The sequence below is a fragment of the Martes martes genome (assembly GCF_963455335.1).
Source record: "Martes martes genome assembly, chromosome: 12".
Taxonomy (NCBI): Eukaryota; Metazoa; Chordata; class Mammalia; order Carnivora; family Mustelidae; genus Martes; species Martes martes.
In genome coordinates this window covers 13,256,308-13,283,132 of record NC_137900.1, presented here as the reverse complement: position 1 = coordinate 13,283,132, position 26,825 = coordinate 13,256,308, and the positions used below count along the sequence as shown (strand labels likewise).

The 26,825-nt window shown below is 38.7% G+C and overlaps 1 protein-coding gene across 5 annotated transcripts in view; it reads right to left on the bottom strand.

Annotated features, from left to right (window-relative positions):
• The window catches only part of LOC308353221 (uncharacterized protein C9orf85 homolog), a 131,098-nt gene that overhangs the window by 42,616 nt on the left and 61,657 nt on the right, over positions 1-26,825 (bottom strand). The window contains exons 3-4 of one of the 5 annotated variants that reach the window (XM_080820066.1): positions 22,400-22,513; positions 20,554-21,896 (exon numbers count right to left, since the gene is read on the bottom strand). The exons of 3 other annotated variants lie outside the window; for them this stretch is intronic. In XM_080820066.1, the coding sequence (XP_080676192.1) occupies positions 21,749-21,896; positions 22,400-22,513 (262 nt within the window). In that variant the 3' untranslated portion in view covers positions 20,554-21,748. Of the gene's footprint in view, positions 1-20,553; positions 21,897-22,399; positions 22,514-26,825 lie in introns of those variants that run through there. One more of the 5 variants, XR_013967765.1, reaches the window with a different exon arrangement.

Genomic DNA, 26,825 nt, shown 5'->3' with positions numbered 1-26,825 from the left:
CTCAGTCAGAAGAAGTTGCAACTCTTGATCTTGGGGTCACGATATGAAGCTCTACACTGGCTGTAGGGATTACTTAAATAAACAAAACTTAAAAAAAAAAAAAGGTTTTGGTATTGTAAAATTGAATTATAACCTGCAAAGTGATGAAGATTTTGACTTCCTTTAAACTAAATCTAAGCTGACTGCTAGTGGTGGGGTTGAAAGAGGATTGGGAGTAAAGGGAAATCATCTTTAAGATTTTATTTAGTTATTTATTTAAGAGCTAGAGCAAGAGGAGGAGCAGAGGGAGAGGGAGAAAAATTCAAGCAGATTCAGCACTGAGCCTGCAGCCCGACGACGCAGGGCTGGATCTTACAACCCCGAGATCACCGCCCAAGCTGAAAGCAAGAGTTGGTAGATAACCGACTGGGCCACCCAGGCACCCCAGGATATGATCTGACAAAGCTCTTGACAAACTCTTTCATCTGTAGATTGGGAAATCAAATCATCTGCCTCTCCTATCTCTTGGGGGCTATAACCCATAAAACACTTACTAGAAAATACTTTTGCACCTGAAAGGTCTTACAAATAAAAATTGTCATTGCTGATATTATTATGATTTTGTGTTCTTCACATTACAGTTAAATTCAAATACTCTATAAATGAAACTGTAACGTACAAAAGTGTGTAAGACCACAGAGAACGAGGTGGGGTGAGGGACACAAGAGAGGCTCGAGTTAATGACCTGGGAGCCCGTCAGTGAGAGCCACTTCTCAACTTCTTTCTTCCTGTCACGGCAATGAGAGGAAGCCTGAGACCATCCAGCAGTTGGCAGGATGGGAAATTCCTGAGGTGGTTTCTCATTTTCAATGTTCTCTTCTCAATCCCAGTTAGACCTCAATTCAAAAGAACTCTCCTCTTCCCAAAGCCACCTTTGGGATCAAAAACCTTATCAGTACATTCTGGAATTTCTGCATCAGCCTCTAACTCAGCAGACCATCAATGTTTCTTTCCCCTCAACTGCTCTTCCTGATTTCACTATCTCAGTCAATGACAAGGTTATCCTTTCGGTGTAAACGTTTCAGTTTCCAAACTTTGAAGTCATTCCTGAATCTTCCTACTCATGTCCAGGACTACATTGTGACATCATGGGCCCTAGGCACTTTTCCTTTGTAGGTCTCTTTCTCCATCAGAAAAAAAAAATAGGGTGTCTGGGTGGCTCAGATGGTTAGACATCTGTCTTCAGCTCAGGTCATGATCCCAGAGTCCTGGGATCAAGCCGCACATCGGGCTCCCTGCTCAGCAGGAAGCCAGCATCTTCCCCTCCCACTCCCCCTGCTTGCATTCCCTCTCTCACTCTCTCTCTCTCTGTCAAATAAATAAATAAAATCTTATTTTAAAAAAACACAGAGTGCCATATTAATTTCAGGTATACAATATAGTAATTCAGCACTTCCATATATCACCCTGTGCTCATGTCGTTTTAATTATTTTTTTCTTGTTTTATACAAATGTCTATACCAGAGACGCAGTGCTGGCTTCTGCTGTGGGGAGGTGGGGCTCTTGGCAGTGATGGCAGCCACATGAGGGCAAGTTCATCTTGTTCAGTTTACACCTCGTTCTGTCCCTGCCACTCTGGTGCCTTTGCATATAGGTAGGCTCATTGAGAAAACATCAGAGTAACTGAAGAAAGAAATCAACTGGTATCCGTGGGCCAGGTTATCTTGCCAACTCATCTATTAAGAGCATCCTCTGTCGTGTACACTCTGTGTCTGTTCTGAACCATCTCTTAACATACTTCTCCTTCATTGCCTTCATCATACCAGTTTTCCCCAAGTCTCTAATAAGCTGGACAACCTGTTTACTACTGTTTATGAATCACTTGAGATCTGAACAGTCTCTTCTTTCACACCAAGTGACAACCAGATGTACTGTTCAAAGTTTGGCCACTGGTAGGACTTCCCTTCCCCGTGATCTTTCAGGGCCCCCCTCGGATGAAGCTGTATGCCAGACGCCACAGATGCTAGCGTATTAGAAGATCCCACAGTATACCAGGCCCAGACTCCTTCATCACGTGGTCATGGAAATCTTCCCCTGGAGGCACGTAAATGCAGTGAGGAAGGGCAGTGAAACTGGGGACCAGGCAATGCGGGAGGCTGAGTCATCCGCTTGGCAGTTCACTTGACCCTTAGGTCTGCATGGGACTGACTGCATAGCCCTTATTTCCACTTATAAAGGCAGGCTGCTGCACACACACAGTTTTATGGTTCAGTGAAGGCTCCCGCCTTCGTTGGGTAGTTGGGTCACACACATATATGATGGCCCACGGTAAGGCTTTCAGGCTCTACCAAGCCACAGGAGCAAACCAGAGCTGCTTTCAAATGGGAATAATTGCCAGCAGGTCAGGAGTTTCCCACTGGGGCTTGCCAGAGGCTCCATAAAACATTCCATCGGTCACAGATATGTCAGCTGTCATGGGGTCTGCTGAGCCACAAGGCTCAAGTGCAGGCAACTTACACTACAGCCTGCACCTGCTTCAGAACGCTTTCTTGCTCTGAATCCTACTGAAAACTATCAGCTTCCCAGCTTACGAGGTAAATGAGTTGGAACATCATGCTCAAGTGGGGCATCTGTTGCTTCCAAAATCCAGAGAACCAACGTACATTACGCCTTTTGTAGAAGTTTGCAATGCAGCAAACTTGTCTCTCACTTTAAAGAGACATGCCTCAGACTACTGCACTCGTCAAAACATCACACCTGTGGCAGGCCCCTGACCTTTCACAGACCTTACTTCCTACCTCCTGGCATAAATGTGACTTACTAAGGCATGTAGGATACTTGCTACTTCCTGTTCCCCAGTCCAATTAGCATTATGTCATCATTGCAGTGGATCAGACTGATGCTACAGAGACTATCAAGATGATCAAAGTCCCTTTGGGCTCTTTTACAACACACAGCAGGAGAGATCACCAGGCATAGAGGCAAATCAGTAAAGGTATATTGTTGCCCAGCCTTGCAAAGGAAACAGCTTCAAAATGCTTCTCATTGTTATTAATGATGAGAATGGGAAAAAAAGCATTTGCCGGGTCAATAGCTATAAATGGATACATAGAGCTATACGGATTTGTTTTAGTAACGACACCGCAGCCAGGCCACGGTTATGATTAGCATGACTATCTGTCTAAATTTGCAATAATATCCGATCATCTCCATAACCCATCTGTCTTTCATACTAGCCAAAGAAGCAAGTGGAATGGGGATGTGACAGAATCATACCACTGCAGCTTTCAAGTGTTGGATGGTGGCACCAACCTCTAGAATTGCTCTTGGCTTACTGTCTTAAAGGGGAGAGTTTTTGCCTGACCTTTTCTGTAATAGTAACCACAGTGTCCTCTGCTGTGTATATATACATATATACATATGTATATATGTATATATGTATATATACACAGCAGACTATAGAAGATATGCTCTTTTCCCCCAAAAGCTTCTACCCAGGCTTTCTGATTACCCTCTTAAGTTGGAAACTCACAGTTTCATTTCTCCTTTATCCTTCATACACACTCTGGGACTGTCAAAAGAAGCCAGGTGGCCCCATGATCTATATACTCATTACTACCAACATGATGGCTGAATGCCACAACTACTTGATCTGTCCTCCTCCTGTGCTTTATCTCATGCCCACGTGGCGATAATCTGAATAATCACAATGCTGTATATACCAGGGATTACGTGTCCCATTTTCCACTGGCAAATAAGTCTGTGCTCTTCAAACAGACTGGCAACCCCAACTCAGAATCCCATTCTAAATGTCTGTTTTCTGGGGTCACTTATGATAGCAATTTTTAAGTCAGTCAAGATCCCAGAAAGAAAAAGATGACACGCAAGAATTGGGTAATTTAGGGGTGCCTGGCTGGCTCAGTCCATACAGCATGTGACTCTTGATCTCGGAGTCATGAATTCAAGCCCCACACTGGGTGTAGAGTTTATGAGAAGGAAGGAAGGAAGGAAGGGAAGGAGGGAGGAAGGGAGGAAAGAAAAGGAAACGAAAGGAAAGGAAAAGAAGGGAAGGGAAGGAAAGGGGGAAGGAGAAAGGAAGAAAGAAATTGTTAGTTTAAAGGTGTTTTAAAAAGGGGTACTTGGGGGGCACCTGGGTGGCTCAGTGGGTTAAGCCTCTGCCTTCGGCTCAGGTCATGATCCTAGGGACCTGGGATCGAGCCCCGCATCGGGCTCTCTGCTCAGCGGGGAGCCTGCTTCCTCCTCTCTCTCTGCCTGCCTCTCTGACTACTTGTGATCTCTCTCTGTCAAATAAGTAAATTAAAAAAAAAAATTTAAAAAGGGGTACTTGGGTGGCTCTATTGGTTGGGTGTCTGCCTTCAGCTCGGGTCATGATCCCAGGTCCCTGCTCAGCATCAGGCTCCCTGCTCAGCGGGGAGCCTGCTTCTCCCTCTCCCTCTGCCTCACCCCTCCACTTGTGCTTTCTCTCCTCTCTCTCTCAAATACATAAATAAAATCTTAAATAAATAAATAAAATAAAAAGAGACAATTTACAAGGAACTGAGTAGGGTATAGGGAATCTACAAAGCATGGTACAGTACCCTAAGGCTAGAAAGAGCATGACATCATTACCACCTCTAGACTTGAAGGAGCATTAAGAATGTCCTCCAGGAACTGGAAGAAAGAAAGGTCTGTATGTGGAGAATCATCAGACTATCTATCTCTACTTATCCTCAGCCTGTCCATGGTGACCCCACAGGAAGGGAGCCACGGGAATAATCTGGACTCTTCTTTCAGGGATTCCCATTACACAACTCCCATTGGAAGCCAAAAAACAAGGACTCCCACAGATGGTACCACACAATCAGCCTCTCAGGATGGAGAGTGAATCTAGAGGGACAAATGGAAGATGTCCTATGGTTTTAAAATATTAACTCGTGTGTATTTACTTTGGGTCCCCCCACATAGATTGTAAACCCCTTGGGGCAGAGGTTTACATGCCTTATCCTTCCATGGATCCTCCCACAGCACCTGAGACAGTTTGGCATGACCGAATGAATGAAAGTACTTCAGTGTTGATAGCTATGTCATAACACGTCCATAGACCAAACTACAAAGCACGATTTTAAAAAATTATGTGAAGGGAAAAAAAAATCTGCCCTAGGTATCGTACCCAATTCCAAAGTGGTACACAGGGAACAGAGTACAGCATTACAAAATGACTAGATGAGGTGAAAGAAACTCTGCCAACATTTAATATATTCCCAGCTGAACAAAGATTTCAGCTCTCCTTGAATGATTTCATAGGTAGGCGTCAGCCAGTCCAGCCCCCGCTTTTGATGCGCAGGGCGTCAGATGAAATCAGATCACCCAGCTTGTGGCTTTAAAGTAATAGCTGAGTAATGGATAGTAATTTCCCATCTATTAAGCTAAGGCTCCCTTTCCAATGAGTTTTTGTGCATTCTGCTAAGTGACTCTGATTTTCATTTCCCCAACACATTTTTCTTCCCTGAATGTCCTTCCAATATGTCTTGTTTTGACAGTTAACGGCTTAGTACAATTTGCAAGGATTTGTTTTTCTCAGCTACAGATTGATTCTTTTTATCTCACTTCGATTTGCTGGGAAACATTTGACCTCCTATCAGAGATAGGAGAGGTGTAGAGGTCTTTTTCTGCAGATAATAGGCAAGAGGCAATTTTATTACACTGTATCACAGAATTTGAAGAGTAAGGAAGAGAGAGCAGAGGGTTGCCATAAGAAAATCAATTACCCAAGTGTATTGCTGCAGAATGTGTGCCCGGACACATACAAGTTTAAATATAGAGAGCATGTCACCTTCTCAACTTGGGGCCATAGAGATTGATACACACACTTTGACTTAGTATCAACATGAAATCAAAGTGCTATGTTCATCTCTCATGATCACAGGTGGCACAGTAAAATAATACATTACTGAGTGATACTAGGCTAGAACGACAATTATTCCCCCTGAGGACTACATTTCAATTTTTCTAAGTCTTCATTATTGAGGAATAACATACACAAAGTGCAATCTTAAGAGTACAGTTCAATATACATATGTGTGCATATATGCACATAACTCTCACCAGATCAAAAAGTAGAACATTTCCAGAACTCTCAAAGGTTCCCTTCTGCTCATTTTTAGTCCTACTTTGAAGGGTATCCACTATCCTGACCTCTATCAACACAGATTAACTTTGCCTGCTTTTTTTTTTTTTTACATTTAAATGGAATCATAGGGTATTTCTATTTTGTGTCCCGTTTATTTTTTTGCTCACCGCTATGAGATTCAGCAGTATCGCTGTGTGTATCACTAGATTATTTATTTTCACTGCTGAGGGATATTCTATTGTATGTATACACCACAACTTATTTATTCATTCTATCACTGATGGGTATTTCATTCCTTTGGATAAAACTGAACAAACTGCAAGTAAATATTTAACAAACTGTACTAAGATATAAATTACAGAATAATCTCTTAAAGAAATTAAGAGATACACTTTCATCTTCCATGCATATCCAGTGGTAGTTTTGAAAATGCCTTCCTTTCTCTATGAGAGCAACACCTAGTGGCCTAGGAAGGCTATAGTTCTGGATGTGTGCATTTAGATTTGGAAACAGTGCCTTTTAGGGGCGCCTGGGTGGCTCAGTGGGTTAAAGGCTCTGCCTTCGGCTCGGTCATGGTCCCAGGGTCCTGGGATCGATCTCCCCACGTCGTCGGGCTCTCTGCTCAGCAGGGAGCTTGCTTCCTCCTTTCTCTCTGCCTACTTGTGATCTCTGTTTGTCCAATAAATAAATAAATAAATCTTAAAAAAAAAAAAAGTAAACAGTGTCTTTTAGTTGTTGGGTTTTTTTAAAAGATTTTATTTATTTATTTGACAGACAGAGATCACAATTAGGCAGAGAGGCACAGTGCCTTTTTAGTTTTAACAGACCTCCGATAGCATCTAGATGTCCGTTAAAACCACATAACATCTGGGCCCCACTAGAAATCATCTCAATCAGAATCTCTGAAGATGAGAGCCCAGGGCTGGTAAGTTATAAAAGCTGTCTCGGCGATTTTAATGTGCAGCCAGCGCTGAGAACCACCAATCTAGACCAGTTTTTGCTGAACATCGTAATCCCCTGGAGGGCTTGTTCAAACACAGATTGCCTGACCCCACCCCGAGTATATTTCAGTGTATCTGGGTAGTGCCGCAAAATTTGCATCTCTATCTAGTTCCCAGGTGATGCTGATGCCGCCAGTCCTGGGACCACATGATGAGAACCAATAATCTAGACCAACTCTGTTATTTCACATAAGAAGAAACGTCAGGCTGGGCATTTGAAGTAATTTGCCGGAGTCGTAGAGCCAGTTAGGGACAAAGTTATAATTAGAATGGAGCCTCAGAGTCACTTTTCCTCTCATCTGATAGAGGTATAATTGGGTATCTCTGAATGTTACATCATCTGAAGCTATGTTAAAAGACAGGCTATTTCCCTCCAATGAAAAACAAAATAAGGAGATGTTTAAGGAGTGGATGAGAGTAAGTCTTTTCCATAAACCTATCCACAAGAACCTAGGCATTCCGAGGAAGTGGGCAGATCACACAGTACAGGCCAGCAGGGATGGGAAACAGAGTTGGCTTGAACTCTGATCCCTGCTCAGGAAAGGATGGATCTGTCCTCTCACTCACTCCTTCCCTCCTTCAACGTCCCCCGAAAGGCTGAGCAGCTTCAACCCAGATGGGCCATGTGGTCCCAAGTCACCAGGTCAGAAGTCAGGAAACCTCTTGGCCAATAGTCTGTCTCTCCCACATCTCTCTCAGAGCACAAGATTAATGCATCTTGCTGAGTTTCTCTGTGGTTCCTAAGTCTTGCCTATATTTGCCCCTTACAAAACAATGTTTCCAAATATGGCCAGCTCATTCCCCGCCCCCCACCCCCCTGAGGTTTGGACAGCTCTATGCCTAAGGATCCACGCCCCATGCTGTTGAGAGGGGTGAGCCCATTCTCCGAGCTTTGCTAAACACGCTGTAATGACACAATGCACCCACAGCTTGGACGTTGGCCTGCTGAGCCATTCTGGGCCACCCTCCTGTCTCCAGGAACTATCTCAACATGGCAGGAGAGCTTTGTCTAAGGGGCTAGAAGATCAATATTTTAAATACACATCGCAGGTGATTCTAATGTAAGCCAGGTCTGGAGACCACTGCCCAATATCATATTATTGAGTAAACATTAATCTTAGTTGCTATTGTTGGGGGGGGCGGGGTTTAATGGCATTATACAGCAATCTTCATTGTGTCTACACTTTTGGGCAGTGGAAGAAGTATTTTCAACTCAAGATTCAAGCAGGAATGGGGACGCCTGGCTGGCTCTGTCGGTAGAGCACACTGGGCATAGAGTTTACTTAAAATATAAACAAACAAAATCTTAAAAAAAAAAAAAAAGATTCAAGCAGGAACAAATTCATGCTACTGAATGAGAAGAGAGAAAAGAAACTTCATCAACCAGAGTGTACAGGTATAAGGTATGTAAGATAGTAAAAAAATGTGTTCTATAGAAAATAACTGATGCAGCCTCATTTTTTAATAAAAAATAGAAAAATTTTAAAAAGTAAAGATGCAAAGACTCTGATGACAGTATGCCCACCACAGGAGAAAACAAGAAATTCCTAACATAAAATTTCACACTATCTCACCTATTGAGGCAATGTGCTGGACACACGCTCTCTACATGTGTTCCAAATCTAAAATTTTACTCCAAGAAAACTGTGTGCTCTAAGGCTTTCTTATATTTATATGGCACAGCATGTAGCTGGGAGAGGCAACAGATAGTCTGTCACACTTCAAGACTCCAAACCTCCATGGCTACCAGAGGGACCATTATGTCGGCACACTATTAATTACTTAATGGGAAGACTATTTTTTAACTGAGGTATATTTATCATATAATATTATACATATCAATAAAATAAGCCACAGATGGGCAGAATAGTATTTCCAAATTATGTCTAATAAAGGATTTATATATAAAAGATATACAAAGAAATCTTACAACTGAATAATAAGTAAACAACCCAATTTTTTTTTATGTAGGCTCCACACCAATGTGGGGCTTAAACTCACAACCTTGAGATCAAGAGTCACATGTTCTACTGACTGAGCCAGCCAGGTGGCCTAACCTGAGTTTAAAAATAGTCAAAATAGGGGTACTTGGCTAGTTCAGTCAGTAAGGCATATGTCTCTTGATCTTGGGGTCTTTGAATTCAAGTCCCACATTGGGTGTAGAGATTACTTTAAAAAAAAAAAAGATAATTTAAAAAATTTTAAAAAACAGGCAAAACATCTGAATAAATAGTTCAAGAAAGACTATATACAACTGCCAGATAAGCACATGAAAACACATTGAATCAATACCATTAGTAATTAGGAACACAAAAATTAAAACCACTGTTAAGACTCTACACCCACTAAAATGGTGATAATCAAAATGGACTGACAGTCACAAATGTTGGTGAGGATGTGGAACAGTACAGTGGTGTGGCTGCCTAGGAAAACAGTTTGCTAGTTTCTCAAAAACTACACATAAATTTACTGTATGATCCAGAAAGCTCTCTCCTAGGTATGTATGTACCCAAGAAAAATGAAAATATGTTCAAGAGAAGACACACAAATGTTCACAACAGAATTATTCATAATAGCTATAAAGTAGAATTGAATGAGGAAACAAAATTAGCCTGTCCAGGGGCGCCTGGGTGGCTCAGTGGGTTAAAGCCGCTGCCTTCGGCTCAGGTCATGATCCCAGCGTCCTGGGATCGAGCCCCGCATCGGGCTCTCTGCTCAGCAGGGAGCCTGCTTCCTCCCTTCTCTCTCTGCTTGCCTCTCTGCCTACTTGTGATCTGTCTGTCAAATAAATAAAAAAAAAAAAAATTAAAAAAAAAAAAAAAATTAGCCTGTCCATACAATGGGGTGCTATTCAGCAAAAGGGGGGGAGAGAAAGAATGATTAATTCTTGATACATGTTAAAACATGGTTATATGTCAAAAATGTTATGTTAAATGAAAGAAGCCAGACTACCTATTTCATTATTTCATTTCTATGGAAGGTTCCTAACAGGCAATTTTATAGACACAAAAAGGAGATAGTTGCCTGAGGCTGGGGACGGGAATGGGAAATACTAAAACTGGCCATGACAGATCTTTCTGAGGTGATGGCAACGTCCTAAAAATGGATTGTGTTAATTGCACAATGCCATAAATTTACCAAATCACAAATTTTACACTTAAAATGAGTGCATTTTATGGTATGTAAATTATACCTCAAAAAAAGCATTTAAAAAGTACAGAGACAAAATTATCACTATGTTGTAGAAAAAACTTCCATAGAATTTTACAGAATTTACAGCACAGTGAGGCTGATCATTTTATCAGTGGTTCCCAACCATTCCCAGGCCAAGAATCCCTATTTTTTTTTTTAAGATTTTTTTTTTATTATTTATTTATTTGACAGAGAGAGATCACAAGTAGGCAGAAAGGCAGGCAGAGAGAGAGAGGGGAAGGGAAGCAGGCTCCCTGCCGAGCAGAGAGCCCGATGCGGGGCTCGATCCCAGGACCCCGGGATCATGACCCGAGCTGAAGGCAGAGGCTTTAACCCACTGAGCCACCCAGGTGCCCCAAGAATCCCTTTTTAATAGCAAAAACAGTGACAGCCTTATATATCCTAATTGAACCTTTAGTATAAATCAAGGAAATAAATAATTTCAAGAATATTGTGAATTTGCATTAACTAATCACATCCACTACATATAAAAATAATAGATAGATCTGCAAGACAGGTTATTATTCAGTCTACGGACAGAGCTAAGTGCACCTATGGATTCATGGGCTTCATGCATAATGGTGGGGTCAGTGGCCCTAGAGTTGAAACTCGCTCAAAATCTTTTTGCCATCCAATGCAGCACTAAATAAAAAGAGCAAAAAATACCACTGTAAGTTCAGTTCCATGGTGAGTAGTCCTCTCTGCACTCCGTTTACAGCTGGGAAGAACACGATTGACTTTTGGACTATGTGTGGGCAAAATGTACTTGACAAGTGGCTCACAGGAAAAGAGGAAGGTCGCATGACTGGAAAAATAGTTGGATGCTTGTCCAAACAAAGGAGGGAGCTGTTTTGTGAATTCCTGTTTTGTCTCCCTTCTACCCGCCCCCCCCCCCACCCCGGGCCCATTTCAGTTGTAACCAATGTGTTCCAACAGTTCTACAGCGCAAACTCTGTATTAAATGATCATGGCCATGCTCGCCCCTCCCGCCCCCGCAGGGAGCCTCTTTCCTCTGGGATTTTCACTTTCTGTAGGACATCCTCTCAACTTTACTGACAGTGGCCGAGCAGCATGAAGTATTTCTGGAACTACCAATTGAGGACTTCCCATGTATAAATCAATCACTTAATAGGATCTGAAACGTACTGTTTTCATTGCCAAGAAATGGGTTCCAAAAGCGTTTCCAAGTTATTTATAAGAACCACTTGTTTGTTTCAGTAAGTCTTGTTTTTGTCACTGCCCCACTGGCAGCGGCTCACACCGCACCTGCCTCGTTCAGCTGGCGGCCACAAGTGTTGCAAAGGCAAGAAACATAGGAGAAACTTCTTTTGAAACAGTGTGTAACTGTTCAGTTGCGCTTCCAAATGGTATGTTCAGTATGCTCTTGGGTGACGCATAATAAATACAATATTCTTCCTGTGTTACCAGATGTTCTGGACACTCTGTGGTACATTTTTTTTTTCCAGAAAAACAACTGGACCCCTCTGGAATACTTCACCAGAACACATACTGAGTATACTATGTAAAAGTGTAAATAACATGGTTTAAAGGTCGGTTTGTGTTTCCTGATTTTGCGGACATGCTGTAATATCCTCTGCTAAGGGACGTCACTTTCATCCTTTAGGAGACCATCTTTCCTAACCTTGCCTGGTCCTAGCAATTTCCTCAGGGCCCATTCATTTCCTATATTGGTCATTTAGGTCGCTGTTCCTCATGTTACCACGATTTTTCAAGGAAAAAACTGTTTTACAGATTAAAGAAAATACATTCCACAAATAAATTTGTGGCCAGATTAAAATAAAAATAAAAAGTGGAATAATAAATATGGTCATACTCAATTACACAAAAACCTGTATTTGTAATGTAAACAGGCAATTTATAATTTAAATAAAAGTTCAGGGTAATGGGGGCACCTGGGTCGCTCCGTGGGTTAATCCTCTGCCTTCAGCTCAGGTCATGATCTCAGGGTCCTGGGATCAAGCCCGCATCAGGCTTTCTGCTCAGCCGGGAAGCCTGCTTCCCCCTCTCTCTCTGCCTGCCTCTCTGCCTACCTATGATCTCTCTGTCAAAAAAAAAAAAAAAAAAAAAAAAAAGTTCAGGGTAATAGAACATGCTTTTCTAATTCACTTTCTCTTCTTAATTCATTAAGTAATTTTAAAATAGAAATTTTTTGATCATTTGATTTACTAAAGTTTCTGAGTTTCTCTGTGTTTGCTATTAATTACAGTTAGCATTGTGCCATTACTAAGTTTTAACAAAGGAATGAAAGGCAGTTGGTAAACTTGTTATTGTCAGAAATATTGTTTCTAAAGCTTTTTTATTGCACACACATCTGTGTATGTTGTCACTGAAGGGTCTACCCCTAGCAAGTACTAAAAATAGCCAATAGCAGTTCTGACATTTCTTATACAAATGCTTTCATTGAAAGGGTCTGCTTCTCCTCTTTCAATGTTAATAGAATTCTATATCAAGTTTTTTTTTTCTTTTTCTTTACCCAAGAATTTTCAGCGTGCCCACTTCTCACCCCAACAGAGTCTCTTAGGATAATCTGAAAGAAAATCTCAAAACCAAAATTTATTATATAGTATCTATAAACATCAAGAATGGAACACCTTCTATAGCCAAGAGCTTCACAGATACTGTATTTAACACTTCCAGAAATCTTATACTGTAGAAGTCATCATCCTCATTTTACAAATAGGAAAGGTACACACAAGGTAACTTCACAGAAGTAAGGAAACTGGTCCAAGGTCATGCCATGAGTAAGAGGCTGGGTTAGGATCTAAACATCCTTCTGCCTCCAAGTCACTCCACCTCCTACTTGCCTGAATTAAGATTTATGTTGCTTTATTTCAAGGCATGTTTTTGACAACAGTATACCATCAAGTGCTTTTAATTTAAAGTTATAATTATTTTCAAATTGATGAAAATCAAATTTTCAAATTACATACAATAAATTAAGCAAATCCTGTGTTGAATTTTGTATTTCTTTCTTTTTTAAAGATTTTATTTATTTATTTGAGAGAGAGAGAGCATGAGCAGGAGGAGGGCAGAGGGAGAGGGACAAGCAGGCTTTATACAGTGCAGGGAGCCTAATGCAAGGGCTCTGTCCCTGAACCCTGAGATCATGACCTGTGCCAAAGTCAGATGCTTCACTGACTGAGCCACCCAGGAGCCCCTGAATTTTATATCTCCATACCCCAGTATAACCACCACCTAGATCAAGATCAGGTAGCTCCTGCATTCCAGAAGTTTCTCTCGTGCCCCTTCCTTGTCAATATCACACCCCCAAAAGTAACCACTATCCTGATACCTACCACAAAAAAAGTAGTTTTGACTACTTTTGAACTTAGGTATAAACAGAATCATAAAAAAGTAATTTCATTGTATTTGGATTTTTTTGCTCATCATTATCTGTAAGGTTCATCAATGGACAATGTATACCTTTTAAAATGTTAATTGAAACTTAATGCTAATGTTGAGATCAAAAACTTTTTAAAATTCATATGGAACACTTCATAGATTTGCATGTCATCCTTGCACAGGGGTCATGCTAATCTTCTCTGTATTGCTCCAATTTTACTATATATGCTGCTGAACTGAGCACAAGTTCAAAGACATTTGATTTGCTCTAAACCAATGAAAATACGTGGGGTCCCTGGTTGGCTTAGTTGGTAGAATATGTGACTCTTGATCTCAGGATTGTAAGTTCAAGCCCCATGTCGGGTTTAGAGATTACTTAAAATTTAAAAAAAAAAAAACACTTACAAAAATGAAAAATATAATTTTAAGTAGTATTTAATAATATATATTTAAATATTTAACAATAAAATATAATTTATATACTTCAAATTAATATTTCTAGAGGTTACAGAAACTTCTAAGCCAAATTTTGGTAAAATATTTTATCACTTAGTCAACTTCTGAACACTTAGGTACTATTTATATTTTTATATCGAATATATATTTTTAGATCTTCCATTTTTTTTGCTTAAAGAGTGAGAATACACATGCACAAGTGGGGGGAGGGGTCAAGGGAGAGGGTTAGAGAATCTTAAGCAGACTCCCTACTGAGCAGGGAGGCTGACACAGGGCTCCGTCTTACAACCCTGAGATCATGACCAGAGTAAAAACCAAGAGACTGCTTAGCCAATGAGCCACCCAGGTGCCCCTTAAGCCTTCCATATCAGTAAAAGTACCAACTGCACATTTTATGATAATGCACATTTTTCCTTTGAAAGGAACTATTTTTAAGACCATAAAAATTTTTCATTTTTAAGATTATACAGAAATAAAAGGTGCAACTTCATGTGTAATTTTATGTAGTAGTATCTTTTAAAAGCCTGGTACTTCAATTCCTTAAAAAGTGTTATGTAAGAGATTTGAGAATGCATAATTATTTCCATCTGTATTATTGACAGAATTGTGGGACTCATTAGTATAGAGCTGAGTATGTAATCCCAGCATACTCCCGTGACTCCATAAGGGTTGCCAGTAAAAACTGGAAAATGGTCTTGCAACATACAGTATTACACACAAATCAGAACATCATGAGTCACAAAATTCTATGCCAGAAGTTATATGGAAGATATCTATAAACTTTGTATAATAAAAAAAAAAAATGTACCTTTAGAACAGGACACTCATTCAGTAACAACTAATGTTACACGGGAAGACAAAGACCCAGAAAGAGGGAGGTAGGAAGTGATAGAGGTGTGTCCAAGTTAATGTTGTTACAAATTTCACTTAAGGGAAAAAAAAATGTTTAGGAACGTGGAATATGGGTAATTTTGCATAAATGTGATTGAAATGATATAGGCTTTGGAATCATATAGACTTGGTTTGAATCTTAGGTTTATTTTTTTTTAAAGATTATTTATTTCTCTATTTGACAGAGAGAGAAAGAGCAAGCACAAGCAGATAGAGTGGCAGGCAGAGGCAAAGGGATTCCTGTGGCGCAAGGAGCCTGACATGGGGCTCAAACCCAGGACCCTGGACCAAAGACAGGCACCTAACCAACTGAGCCACCCAGCCCCCCCCAGGTTTATTACTTATTATCTTTCTGACTGTGGCAAGTTACTTAATCCCTGAGCTTACTTTAGTCACCTGAAAACTGAAGAACAATTACTCAGAACACTGCTGTTTATCTTACGTGATAAAAGAAAAACATTCATACCAAGTACATATAACAACTTTTTCTTGGGGCACCTGGGTGGCTCAGTGGGTTAAGTCTCTGCCTTCGGCTCAGGTCATGATCCCAGGGTCCTGGGATCGAGCCCCGAATCGGGCTCTCTGCTCAGTGGGGAGCCTGCTTCCCCCACCACCTCTCTGCCTGCCTCTCTGCCTACTTGTGATCTCTGTCTGTCAAATAAATAAATAAAATCTTAAAAAAAAAACAAAACAACTTTTTCTTCTCCTAATAATTATTACTGTACTAAAAGATAATCATTGCAACTTACCTTCCCAATACAACCTATGGGATATATTCAGAACTGCTTGCAAACACCTATATTCTTTCCATTATGCAAGTAGGTCTCACAATAAACTGACATCACCTGCTTAGGAAGATTACAGGTATTATGACTCAAATGTGGAAATCAACAGTCTCAATTCAAGGGCTTCAGCAATGAGCACTCTCCAATGATGCCTGAGACACAGTGGTTCTTCAGGAAAAAAGCTCTGAACTGTCTGAAACAATGGAAGATGAAAGCAAGGCAGAGGAGGGCTGTCAGCAGAGTCCTGGAATACTAACAGTATAGAAAACAGTAGAGTTACCCTGCCAGCAACGCACAAACTATTCTCACGTATACTAACCCTAATATGCGAAATGGGTTCTGGGATCAAGAGATTGTACAGGTTCAAAACCTAGACTTAATTTCTCATCTGTTAACATGGATAATGACTGTTATCACTACACAGAGTCATGATGAACACTTGATGAGCTTATCATGGAAAGGGCGTAATTTTGAACAGTATTAGAATACATTCCACACTTGATTCACATGCCCTTTGCCTTCTAAGCAAGACACCTGTTCTTGGTTCTCCTTCTGCTTCTCTGGTCATTCCTTACTCTCCAAAGCTCCACAAGCCCAGGGCACAACTCAAAGAGTCCTCGCACAGAACAGCTGCTGAGACAGGCTTAGAGCCGAGAGGTCATGCAGTGCTGGAGTCTGGCCTTACCCATGTTAAGACCCCAGGAAATACATGCCCAGGAATAAAGACAATATTTGAGAAGTAAAACACAGTAATAAGGAACTCTAAAAATAAATGTAAAACTGCAACAGACCACCCCAGCAAAGCCTAAGATCAAGTTCTGATAGGATCAAGTTGATCGGCAGTCATCTGTTTTTTAGAGGACCCTCTAAAACTCATCATCCACAATTTCTAGCCTATAATAAAAATTATTAGATAGGCAAAACAGGAGAAAGTGTCCAAAAATCAAGATAAAATAATCAATGAAAGCAAACAAAAGTGAAAAAGGACTTCAAAATAACTGTGATAAATATGTAGATAAAAGAGAAAAAGATGCACGAGATAGGTAACATGGAATATTTGAACAGTTATAATCAATAAAAAAGAATCAAATGGACATTTGGAACTGTAAATTCCAGTATCTGAAATTAGCTATTTATTAACTGGGTTTAAAAGCACACTCAATACCTTAATCCTATTTATCTAGAAGACAGAATTAATGAATGAAAAGGCAGGCCAACAGAAAACATACAAACTGGGGGCACCTGGCTGGCTCAGTCAGTGACTCTTGATCTTGGGGTTGTGAGTTCAAGCCCCACATAGAGCTTACTTTAAAAAGTAAAATAAGGGCACCTGGGTGGCATCCAACTCTTGATTTCGGCTCAGGTCATGATCTCAAGGTTATGAGATCAAGCCCTGCATGGGGCTCTGTACTGGGCATGGAGCCTGCTTAAGAGTCTCTCTCTCCCTCAGATAAAGGGCTAGTATCCAAAATCTATAAAGAGCTTATCAAACTCAATACCCAAAGAACAAATAATCCAGTCAAGAAATGGGCAGAGGACATGAACAGACATTTCTGCAAAGAAGACATCCAGATGGCCAACAGACACATGAAAAAATGCTCCACATCACTCGGCATCAGGGAAATACAAATCAAAACCACAATGAGATACCACCTCACACCAGTCAGAATGGCTAAAATTAACAAGTCAAGAAATGACAGATGCTGGCGAGGATGCGGAGAGAGGGGAACCCTCCTACACTGTTGGTGGGAATGCAAGCTGGTCCAACCACTCTGGAAAACAGTGTGGAGGTTCCTCAAAAACTGAAAATAGAGCTACCCTACGACCCAGCAATTGCACTACTGGGTATATATCCTAAAGATACAAACGTGGTGCTCCAAAGGGGCACGTGCACCCGAATGTTTATAGCAGCAATGTCCACAATAGCCAAACTGTGGAAAGAGCCTAGATGTCCATCAACAGATGAATGGATAAAGAAGATGTGGTATATATACACAATGGAATACTATGCAGCCATCAAAAGACATGAAATCTTGCCATTTGCGACGACGTGGATGGAACTAGAGGGTATCATGCTTAGCGAAATAAGTCAATCGGAGAAAGACAACTATCATATGATCTCTTTGAGGAAGTGGAGATGCAATGTGGGGGGGTTGGGAGGAGGTAGGAAAAGAAAAAATGAAAAGATGGGATTGGGAGGGAGACAAACCATTAAAGACTCAATCTCAAGAAACAGACTGAGGGTTGCGGAGGGGAGGGGGGACGGGAGAGGGTGGTGGGGAAATGGACATTGGGGAGGGTATGGGCTATGATGAGTGCTGTGAAATGTGTAAACCTGAAGATTCACAGACCTGTACCCCTGGGGATAAAAATACATTATATGTTTATTAAAATAAAAAAATTTAAAAAAAAAAAAGAGTCTCTCTCTCCCTCTCCCGCTGCCCCATGCCCCTCTAAAAAAAAAAAAAAAAGTAAATAAAATTTAAAAAAATTTTTTTTGTATTTTATTTATTTATTTGACAGAGAGAGCCAGATATCACAAATAGAGAGGCAGGAAGAGAGACGGGGGGAAACAGGCTCCCTGCTGAGCAGACAGCCCGATGCGGGGCTCGATCCCAGGACCCTGGGATCATGACCTGAGCCGAAGGCAGAAGCTTAACCCACTGAGCCACCCAGGCTCAGATCATGGTCTCAGGGTCCTGGGATGGAGCCCCACATCAGGCTCTCTGCACAGTGGGGAGCCTGCTTCCTCTTCTCTCTCTGCCTGACTCTCTGCCTTCTTGTGATCTCTGTCAAAGAAATAAATAAAATCTTTTAAAAAATAATAATAAAAAATAAAAAATAAATAAAAGATCATAGCCTAGGGGCACTGGGTGACTCAGTCGGTTAAGCATCTGCCTTTGGCTCAGGTCATGATCCTGGGGTCCTGGGATCGAGAGCCACGTCGGGCTCCCTGCTCCAAGGGGAGCCTGCTTCTCCCTCTCCTTCTGCCTGTCACTCCCCCTGCTTATGCTGTCTCTCTCTCTCTCTAATACATAAATAAAATCTTTAAAAAAAAAAAAGAAAAAAATCATAGCCTACTTGCCACCCACTTGTATACCCTCATCCCTATGCCATCCAAGCCCTTAGACTCCCAAACAGCCAACCGTTCCATATTTTTCCCTATAGCACTTTCACATTCTAATATAATTTACTTCTTATGTTCAGTGCTTGTTGTCTATCTCTACCCACTAAAAAGTTATCTCTGAAAGGATAAGGATCTTTGTTTGGTTCATTGTTGTACCCTGCGTATCTTGAACAGTGCCCTTGCACATGTTAAGTGCTCAATGATTATTTGTTGAATTGAATGAATGCTATTATTAAATTGTTGTCATTATTATTCCAAGTAAGTTCATGCCATGTCCTCCATCTAACAGTTTTCTCTATTTACCTTTGGAACTCCTTTTGATGTGTGACAAGAATGGTAATACAGTACAGTAGTTAAAAAACAGACTCTGGTACCAGACAGCATGGATCTTCAAGTAACAGAATTCCATAGATATATATATTCTGCATTCCCTAAATACATATATGGAATTTATATATATATAAATTAGGTTAGGGTTAGGGTAACCTAAAAAAAAAAAAAAAAATATATATATATATATATATATATATGTGTGTGTGTGTGTGTGTGTGTGTGTATTTATTATTATTATTATCTTGGGGGGGTTAGACAAAATAATTCCAAAAAATTAAATGAACCAAATGTAACAATTAAATTTATGTCTGCTTAAAAAAAAAACAAAAAAAACGAAAAACCTCTCTTAGCACTAATGACAGAAATGCAGATATTAGGCCATGTCACTAGGTGATGCTCTTTGTTAAACTTCTCTCCTGAGAAGGTAATCTGAGGAGTTATGATTCATTCAGATGGGAAAGAACTTATGCTAGAACTAATGATTTAGTTGGCTCCTTAACCACAATTTACCGTGTCCAGAAAATAAGTTTATATGCAAAAAGGTAAGCCAAATTGATGGGAAACTTTCTGTAAAGTCCTAAGCTTAGAATACTGAGACTTACCCAGCATGAACCCAGTATCTCTCTCCATTTATTTTATCTTTCTCCATTTATGTGTCCATTTTTTCTTAATGTTTTGATAAGATTTTATATTTCTATTTTTATTTTTTTAAAGATTTTTATTTGTTTATTTGACAGAGAGAGAGAAAGCACACAAGGAGGGGAAGCTGCAGGCAGAGGGAGAGGGAGAAGCAGGCTTCCCGATAAGCAGGGAGCCCCAAGCGGGGCTCGATCCCAGGACCCTGGGATCATGACCTGAGCTGACGGCAGACGCTTAACTGACCGAGCCACCCAGGAGCCCTTAAGATTTTATATTTTTAAACAAAAAAAATCTGATTAAAAATGGGTAGAGAGTTTGAACGGACATTTTTCCAAAGACTACATACAGATGGCCAAGAGACACATGATAAGATGCTGGAGATCACTAATCCTAAGGGAAATGCAAATCAAAACCACAATGAGAAATCATCTCACACTTTGTCAGGGTGCCTACTCTCAAAAAGACAAGAAATAGCAAGCACTAGTGAGGATGTGGAGAAAAGGGGGCCCTCGTGCACTGCTCAGGGGAACGTCAGCTGCTGCAACCACTACGGTAAACAGCATGGAGGTTCTTCAAAAAATTAGCAAATAGAAATACTATATGATACAGTAATTCCAGCACTGAGTATTTACCCAAAGAAAATAAAAGCACTAATTTGGAAAGATATATGCAGCCCTATGTTTATTGCAGCATTACTTACAATACCTAAGATAAGGAACCAATCTAAGTGTCCATCCATAGATGAATGGATAAAAAGATGTGGTATATATACGTGCATGTGTATATGTATATATACATACATATACACATAAATTACAAAATTAGTAAGACAAAGACATACATACTTATCAAACTGACAGAAATTCAAAGATGAAGTGTACCTTGCACAAGAAGGAAGGTAAAAAATGTGATCAGGTATGTAAAAATACTTTCAAAGAAAAACTGCTACAACACTTGTTAAACATTATTACAAAAAATAAATAACTAGCTTTTTATAATAAGCTTATAAGTAAGGGGCTTTGTTATGTGGGCCATTTACTTGAGATCAATCTATAAAAAAGTACTTAATGTGGACCAATTTTTGAGGCTAGCACTGATTTTTCCACAAGATAGTTCTTATACAACCAACAATTCTGAATCTTCTTTAGTTTGATATTAGGTAGTATACTCTTCTAAATAATTCCCAAAAACTGCAATATGATACCCTAAGACTCATTTTGGCAGGTATTCTAGCATATGCTACTTAAAAATTTATTATAAGAAAGTTCTGGATGAAATCTTGCCGTTTGCAATGACGTGGATGGAATTAGAGGGTATTATGCTTAGCAAAATAAGTCAATGAGAGAAAGACAATTATCATATGATCTCCCTGATACGAGGAAGTTGAGAGGCAACATGGGGGGTTTGGGGAAGAGGAAAGGAATAAATGAAACAAGATGGGATCGGGAGGGAGACAAACCATAAGAGACTCTTAAGCTCACAAAACAAACTGAGGGTTGCGGGGGGCGGGGGGAGGAGGGTTGGGTTATGGACATTGGGGAAGGTATGTGCTATGATGAGTGCTATGAAGTGTAAACCTGGCGGTTCACAGACATGTACTCCTGGGGCTAATAATACATTATAGGTTAATAAAAAAAATAAAAAATAAATTAAAAAAAAAAGAAAGCTGTGGATGAAAGTTTTATAATTATCCAGGTATCATGCATAATTTATATTGTTCATGTGTGAATTGTGCCTGTTTTCTATAGGTTTTTGCTATTTTTCTCATTAGGATTTCACAGTATTTTTGTGTAAAACTCCCAAAAGTCAAAGTCGCTCAGAATTTCATGTTTTTAAACTGGTTTTTAATATATTAATCCACTTGATTGTCTTTTGTGTCATCTAAATCAATATCAAAATCTAAGTCATCATCGCTTTCTTCTTCATTTCTTCTGCAACTTCTATGGTTGGAACGTAGATTACTTTCAGGATTTTCTGTCTTTTCTGGTTCTTTATTAAACCTAAAAAAAAAAAAACTTCTATTTATTTCTCAGGCTTTCATTTTCTAACTGTTGATTGAAAAGAACTTTATATTTCCTGATTGATAGGAGTCTAATAAGTATAAAGAAAACAGTCCTTGAAGACTAACTCCAGTCTTGAAGTCTTGACTCCAACCAATTATAATACTGTTGTCAATAAAGTAGGGTCAAAGAAATTAATAAGTGATGCCCATTCAAGAAAATTAGTTGTATAATGAATAAATTCTTGTGTGATGAGTGATGAATGTGAACTTCACAGATAAATATTTTAATTTCCTAAAAATATAGTTTTATTTTTACTATAATGATAGAAAAATATTGTAAGTAATTAAGATTTTTTCCTGGTAGGTAGAAAAAAAAAAGTCTGAATCAGTGTGATACACTGTACCTTAAGACTCTCAGAGCTACTGGATGTTTCCTCAAAAAAAATTCAGAGATCAATTACTTAAAGAGTAAATCACAAACATTTTTTAAAAAATACTCACGGAATAACAATGTCTTCTTTCTTTCCACATTTTGCACAAACTTCAAGTTCACAGGCACATGGTCTACACATTATGTGGTAAGAATCTTTCACTGACTTTTGTAAACATTTAACACTAAAAGTGGGGGGAAAAAATCAAGCATTATTTTTTACCAATTGCCTAAGATTTATTTGATGAAATAAAATAAACATAGGGCTGCTCTACTGACTAAGCCATGCAGGCACCCCAGATTTATCTACTTTCTTATAGCTTTTAAAAATGTCATCTGCAAATCGTGACAATTTTACTTCTTCCTTTCCTATTTAGATGCCTTTCATTTCTTTTTATTGCCTAATTCCTCTGGCTTCGACTTTCAGTACTATGTTGAATCAAAGTAGCAAGAACAGGCATCCTTGTCTTGTTCCTGATCTTAGAGGAAAAGTTTCTGGCTTTTTATTATGAATATAATGTTAGCTGTGGGTCTGTCATACAAGGCCTTTATTATGTTGAGGTATATTTCCTCTATACCCTGTTTGTTGAGAGTTTTCATCATAAACAGATGTTGACATTTTCTGTCTAATGCTTTTTCTGCATCTATTGAGAGTTGAATTTGGCTTGTTAATATTTTGTTGAGCATTCTTGCAATTACATACATCAGGGATATAGGCCAGCAATTTTCTTTTCTTCTGCCATCCTTGTCTGGTTTTGGTATCAGGATTTTGGCCTCATAAAATGAGTTTGGAAGTTTTGGAATGATTTGAGAAGAATCGGTATTAATTCTTTAAATATTGGCAGAATTCACCCATGAAACTGTCTGGTCCTAGACTTTGTTTTGGGAGAGGTTTTTAATTATTAATTCAATTTTACTAGTACTTAATCTGTTCAGATTTTCTATTTCTTTAATTCAGTCTTGGTAGGTTGTATGTTTCTAGGAAATTATTTATTTCTCCAATTTGTTCACATATGTTTGTTCATATAGTCTCTTGGGATCCTTTTTATTTCTGTTGTATTACTTGTAACTTCTCCTCTTTTACTTCTGATTTTATTTGAGTCTTCTCTCTTTTATACTTGGTGAGTTTAACACAAGATTTGTTAATTTTGTTTTATCTTTCCAAAGAACCAGTTCTTAGTTTCACTGATCTTTTCTACTTTCTTTTTAGTTTCTATTTCTTTCTTTCTTTCTTTCTTATTTATTTTTTTTTTCCCTGCTTTGGTCTATGTTATTTCCTCCCTTCTCCGAAGTTTGGGTTTTCCTTCGCCTACTTCTGCTGCATCTTTTAAGTTATGGTGTGTTCTATTTCCATTTACAGTTGTCTCATTCACTGGTTGTTCAGTAGCATGTTGTTTACTTTCGACAACTTAGTGAGTTTTTTCACTTTTGTACTCGTCATTTATTTCTGCTTTTATAGCGCTGTGGTTGAAAAAGATGCTTAATATGATTTCAGTCTTCTTAAGTTTTTAAAGTTTGTTTTGTGCCCTAACATATGAACTATGCTGAAGAGTATTCCATGTGTAATTGAGAAGAAAATGTATTCTGTTGTTTCTGGATGGAATATTCTGTACATATTTGTATAATATTATTAAAATGTTCACATTACCCAAAGTAATATACAGATTCAATGTAATGGTTAGCAAAATTCCAGTGACATTTCTCACAAAAACAGAACAATTCTAAACTTTATATGGAACCACAAAAGACCCTGAAAAGTCTAAGCAATCCTGAGAAAGAACAAAGCTGGAGATGTCACACATCTTGATTTCAAACTCTATTACAAAGCTACAGTAATCAAAAAAGTATGGTATGGACATGAAAACAAGCACATAGATCAATAGAACAGAACTGATACGCCCTAAACAAAAGCACACATATGTGGTCAACTAATTTACAACAAAGTTGCCAAGAAAAACAATAGGAAAACAACAGTTTCTTCAATAAATAGGGCTGGGAAAACTGGACGGCCACATGCACAAAAAGTGAAACTGGATCCCTGTCCTACACCATACACAAAAATTCACTCAAAATGGACTAAATACTTGAGCGTAAGACCTGAGATTATAAAATCCCTAGAAGAAAACATGGGCAATAAGCTCCTTAATAGGTCTTAGCAATAATCTTTTGAATTTAAGACTAAAAGTAAAGCAGAAAAATTAAAAATGAGTAAGTGGCATTACATCAAACTAAAAAGCTTCTGCACAGCAAAGAAAACCATCAAAATGAAAGGTAACCTACTAAATAAAAAATATTTACAAATCATATATAGTATCTGAGAAGGGATTAACATCCAAAACATAATGAACTCACACAACTCAATAGCAAAAAACACAATCTGATTATAAATGGGAAAAGAATCTCAATAGACACTTTTCCAAAGAAGATGGCCAAGAGATACATGAAAAAAAATACACATCATCATTAATTACCAGGGAAATGCAAACCAAAACTACAATGAGATCTCCCCCAGACATGTTAGAATGGCTGTTATCAAAAAGACAAGAAGAAGTGTTAATGAGGATGTGGAGAAAAGGGGACTCTCTTTTATATAAAACAATATGGAGGCTCCTCAAAAAACCAAAATTAGAAATACCATATGATCTACTAACTCCACTTCTGGGTATTTATCTTCAGAAAATAAAAACACTAACTTGGAAAGATACTGCACCTCCATGTTAACTGCAGCATTATCTGCAATAGCCAGGAAATGGAAACAACATATGGGCATCTGGCTGGCTGTCAGTAGAGCATGCAACTCTTAATCTTGGGGTTATGCGTTTGAGTCCCACATTGGGCATAGAGATAACTTAAAAAAAAGAAAAAGAAATGGAAATAACCAATGATTCTACTGATTGACGAATGAATGAAGAAAATGTGCTAAAATATACAATGGAATATTATTCAGACATAAAAAAGAAGAAAATCAAAAGGTACAAACTTCCAGTTATAAAATAAAGTCATGGGAAAGTAATGCACAGCATAACAACTATAGTTAATATTAACTGGATTGCATATTTGAAAGTTGCCAAGAGAGCAAATCTTAAAAGTTCTCAGCACAAGAAAAAACAACTTTTAAAACTATATATGGTGGCACATGTTAATGAGACTTATTGTGGTGATCATTTTGCAATGTATATAAACATCAAATCATTATATTGTACAACTATAACTAATATAATGTTATATGTTGATTATACCTGAATTTTAAAAAATTTAGAACTTTTTGGGGCGCCTGGGTGGCTCAGTCATTAAACATTTGCCTTTGGCTCAGGTTATGATCCCAGGGTCCTGAGATGAAGTCCTGCATCGGGCTCTTTGCTCTGCGGGAACCCTGCTTGTCCCTTTCCCACTCTCCCTGCTTGGTTCCCTTTCTCACTGTCTCTGCCAAATAAATAAATAAAACCTTTAAAAAAAAATTTAAACATCAAAGGACATTATTAGTATCGAAAAAAAATAAAACCTCATTGAATGGCAGAAAATATTTGCAAATACAATAATAGATTTGTATCTAAAATACATAAAGAACTCTTCTAACTCAATAATATAAACACAAATAAGTAAAGGATTTGAATAGACATTTTACAAAAAAAAAAAGATAAATAAACGGCCAATAAGCACATGAAAAGATGCTCAATGTCACTAGACATCAGGGAAATGCAAATCAAAACCAATGCAAATCAAAAAAAATGCAAATAAAAAAAAATGCAAATAAAAAATGACATACCACCTCACAACACTAGAATGACTATTATCATAAAGAAGGACAATAACAAGTGTCAGTAACAATGTGGAGAAGTTGGAACCTTCATATTGCTGGTGTTAAGTAAAAAAGTATGGTTGCTTTTGAAAACAATCTGGCAGTTCCTCAAAAGGTTAGATATAGAGTTAACATATAACCCTGGTATCCCAATTCTCTCTCTCTCTCTACACACAGACACACAGACACACACACAGACACACACACATATGAGAACTGAAAACAAATATGCATACAAAAAATTGTCCCTGAGTGTTGACAGCAGCATTATTTGTTAATAGCCAAGAGAGTAGAACAATCCAAGTGTCCATCAAAAAATGAATGGATAAATAAGATGTACAGCTCTACAATGGGATATTTAGTAATAAAAAAGAATTAACTACTGATAAGTGTTACAATATACTTGAAAAAATTATGCTAAATGAAAGAAGCCAGTCACAAAACACTGCATGATTCTGTTTATGTGAAATTCCAAAATAGGCAAATGGGTAAAGACAGAAAGCAAAGTGGGGTTGTTTGGGGGTTAATGGAAATTGACTACTACAGGGCATGGGGTTTCTTTCTGAGATAATGAAAATGTCAAATTGATTGTTGTGATGGTCACACAACTCTATGATACTGAATTACACATGTCAAATGGATGAACTGTATAGTGTGTGAATTAAATCTTCATAAAGGTTTTTTAAAACATCAAATGG